Source organism: Arachis duranensis, chromosome 1 (assembly GCF_000817695.3).
Source record: "Arachis duranensis cultivar V14167 chromosome 1, aradu.V14167.gnm2.J7QH, whole genome shotgun sequence".
Lineage (NCBI taxonomy): Eukaryota > Viridiplantae > Streptophyta > Magnoliopsida > Fabales > Fabaceae > Arachis > Arachis duranensis.
Window position 1 is genome coordinate 53,460,686 of NC_029772.3, and position 3,172 is coordinate 53,463,857.

A 3,172-nucleotide genomic window follows, 5' to 3' on the forward strand; every position below is an offset into this window, starting at 1 on the left:
TATGTGATTGTTACAAAAGAATAATATTTTGTAACAACATTACAAGTTGTTGCAAAATATGATAATATTTTGTAACAACCTGTTTTATTTTGTTACAAATTATGTTAGTTTTTGTAACGAGATGGTATTTTGTTACAAAATATTATAATATTTTGTAACAAAAAAAATTAGTTGCAAAAATTCAAAATATTTTATAACAAATTTTGTTTTTTGTTTCAAAAACTCCAATTGTTTTGTAATAAAAAATTAATTTGTCACAAAATTCAATATTATTTGTAACAAGTTAATTATTTGTCACAAAATATAAATATATTTTACAACATTTTTTTTCTAAATGTTAAACACTTTAAGAGTAAAAAAAATTATGTATATATTTTTTTCAAAATAATTTTATTTTGTAACATCCTGCATTTTTGAAAACCACCCTTTTTTGCCCAAATCATCATCAAATCCATTAAGCACATTCATTGTGCAATAACCGAGCTTGCATGTTATCCAAACGAAGGAGAGAGTGGCCGAATTTCATGGTGAAAACTGTGAGTTCCTTCTATTTTCTTTTTTCGATTTCTTTTGATTCGTAACTCCAATTAAAAATCTAATCGGGTAAAAGTGTTCGTATCTTCCTCCTCTACACGTTGGAGTTACTTTTGTCCGGTAGAAGTTGACAGTGACGTAGTTGCCCTTCCCTTTGAGTTCGGCCAATTGGAGTTCTAGGAGACACAGACGATTTCTGATGCTTTCCTTTTTAGCAGCTCAATGAGAAAGCTTCTCTGGAGCCAAGGTTGTCAAACTCGCGAGTCTAGGTAAACTCGTGGAGCTAACCTAGACTCGACTCGTAGACTCGTACGAGTTTACCTATTATATATTTTTTTAAAAAATATATATCATGTATAATATATATATTTACTTAGATATAGACATTCAAACCTAACAATTTCAACATCAAAACACATAATAAATTAACCTAATACTAAAATTACAAGTTACAACAAGTATTTTGGATCACACATTTAAATCCTTCACAAGTATCTATCTAGTTCAACATAAAACACACAATTACACAATCAAAGGTTCATAAGACATAACCAAAACACAAAAGAAAACAACAAAGCAACAATTAAATTTCTAATAAACTCTAAAACTCAAATCCTCCAATATCTTCATCTTCCATGGCATCAATATCATCATCTTCACCATCTTCATCAGAAACATCATTTCTTTCAGCCTCAGGTTCAACACGGCCAACAAAATCATCATCATCATTCACATGTTCATCTTCTTCCTCTATTAAATTTTGTTGTGGATCCCTAATTAACTCATTCTCACCTCCCTCACCGATGTTGAATTCATTAATATTCATACCTGGAATAGCAAATTCATTACTATTTGGATCATCATTAGTATTGTCATTTGTTGGCAAGTGAGAATGCTCAACACTTTCAGCAATATTTTCATTAACATCCTCAGTTATCCACTCATCATCAGAATGCACTGCATCAAATTCAAGTTCTGGAGTTTTTCTAATTTGCTTGCCCTTTAACTTCAAATTATACATCACATACACTAAATCATTCATTTTCTTTTGATGCAACCGATTTCTTCTCTTTGTATGAACCTACAAACATATAGTGCCAATAGTTAATAAAAATACAAAAATTAAAATTAAAATAAATAATGAATAGTTCTAAGGAAGTAAGGAATAAGGAATTACCAGTTCAAATGCACTCCAATTACGCTCACAACCAGATGAACTACAAGTTAAGCTTAGAACTCGGATAGCAAACTTCTTTAGTTCTGGACAACTATCTCCATAGAAGTCCCACCACTTAGTAGGTAGCATGGTCTTCCTACTACTCTTTGCAGTTTCATTACCAAAGAGGCCTCTAGCATAATGAAAGTCAGGAAGCTGTAGACCAACCTTTTTCTTGTTTCATGCACCTTTAGCTTCTTTTCAAAATCCTCCAATATCAAATCTATGCAGTGTGCAGCACATGGTGTCCAATACAAAATTTTTTTCTAGTCTCCATCATTCTTTCTCCAGCAGCCTTATAATTAGCAGCATTATCTGTAACAATTTGCACTACATTCTCTTCACCAACAAATTCTACGGCATCTTCTAGCATTTTGACAACTTTATCCATTGTTTTCGAGATGTCAGAAGTGTCCAATGAATAAAGAAAAACTGTTCCTTTAGGGCAGTTCACCAAGAAATTACAAATACTACGCCTTTTTTATCAACAACCCAAACAACAAATTCAGATTCAGATTATCCACTAACTAAATTCATAACTAACACTAGTTTCAGCTACACTTACAACAATAATGTTCAAAAGATGAAAAATTTTTAGCATCATAATTCATAAGACTTAATCAATAATCATCACTCCAAATGCAGTACAACAAGCAATACTTTTGTAATTCGGAATAATATACCACCCAGTTAACCCAAAAGTCCATTCTCATTGTCATATGAACCCCCTTTGAGGTCATCAATATGATCAAGCACAAACAAATTAAAACAATAGCAACCAGTCAACCACCAATACTCCAATACTCACTTTATCACACAACAGATACATTTTCATTTAAACTAACAATTCAGACTTCAGACTTTCAATTAAACTAACACAGTAAGTCAGTAACACTAACTAACAATTCAGACTTCAGAGTTTCAGTCAGATATTTTAGAGTTTCAATTCAGACTTCAGAGTTTCAATTCAGACTTTAGAGTTTCAATTAAGATATTTTAGAGTTTCAATTCAGACTTCAGAGTTTCAATTCAGACTTCAAAATTTCAGTAAACTAAACATAACTACATAACAGAAGCAGAAAACAAAAGAAAAAATATATATAACAGAAGCACTATCCACACATTTTAACCATGATTGAAGCATGAAGCATGAAGTACAGATTATAGAAGCAGGCAAGCAACATCAGTTTTTTTCACACATTAATTTTTTTTCAACAGATCAAACACAGATCAGGGCCTTAATAAATTTGCAGAATTGAATAATTGCAACCAAAATTGTTAGCATTTGAATTAGTTTAACAAAATTACCTTGGAGATGGGCAGACTTTATCACTTGAAGCAGATCGGCAGTGGTTCAGTGAAGAAAAATAGAACAAGGACGACGAGGGCAAAACAGGGGAAGGGAGGCAAACGGCGTGGTGG

The 3,172-nt window shown here is 31.9% G+C and overlaps 1 protein-coding gene across 1 annotated transcript; it reads right to left on the reverse strand.

Annotated features, from left to right (window-relative positions):
- Nucleotides 1–1,135: 1,135 nt before the first annotated feature.
- Nucleotides 1,136–2,141, reverse strand: LOC107490960 (uncharacterized). Its single transcript, XM_016111759.1, has 3 exons — nt 1,992–2,141; nt 1,712–1,906; nt 1,136–1,615 (listed from the first exon to the last, which is right to left on the reverse strand). Exons 1-3 carry the CDS (start codon nt 2,139–2,141, stop codon nt 1,136–1,138), a joined length of 825 nt encoding a protein of 274 aa, XP_015967245.1.
- Between the last annotated feature and the right edge of the window lie 1,031 nt (nt 2,142–3,172).

Excerpts from the sequence above, each read along its gene's own strand:
- LOC107490960 (XM_016111759.1), bottom strand. The coding sequence starts at position 2,141 with ATGGATAAAGTTGTCAAAATGCTAGAAGATGCCGTAGAATTTGTTGGT. Across the intron at positions 1,907-1,991 it reads AATTTTGTATTGGACACCAT|CTTCCTGACTTTCATTATGC; the intron begins GTGCTGCACACT and ends GTTGGTCTACAG. Across the intron at positions 1,616-1,711 it reads ATTGGAGTGCATTTGAACTG|GTTCATACAAAGAGAAGAAA; the intron begins GTAATTCCTTAT and ends ATATGTTTGTAG.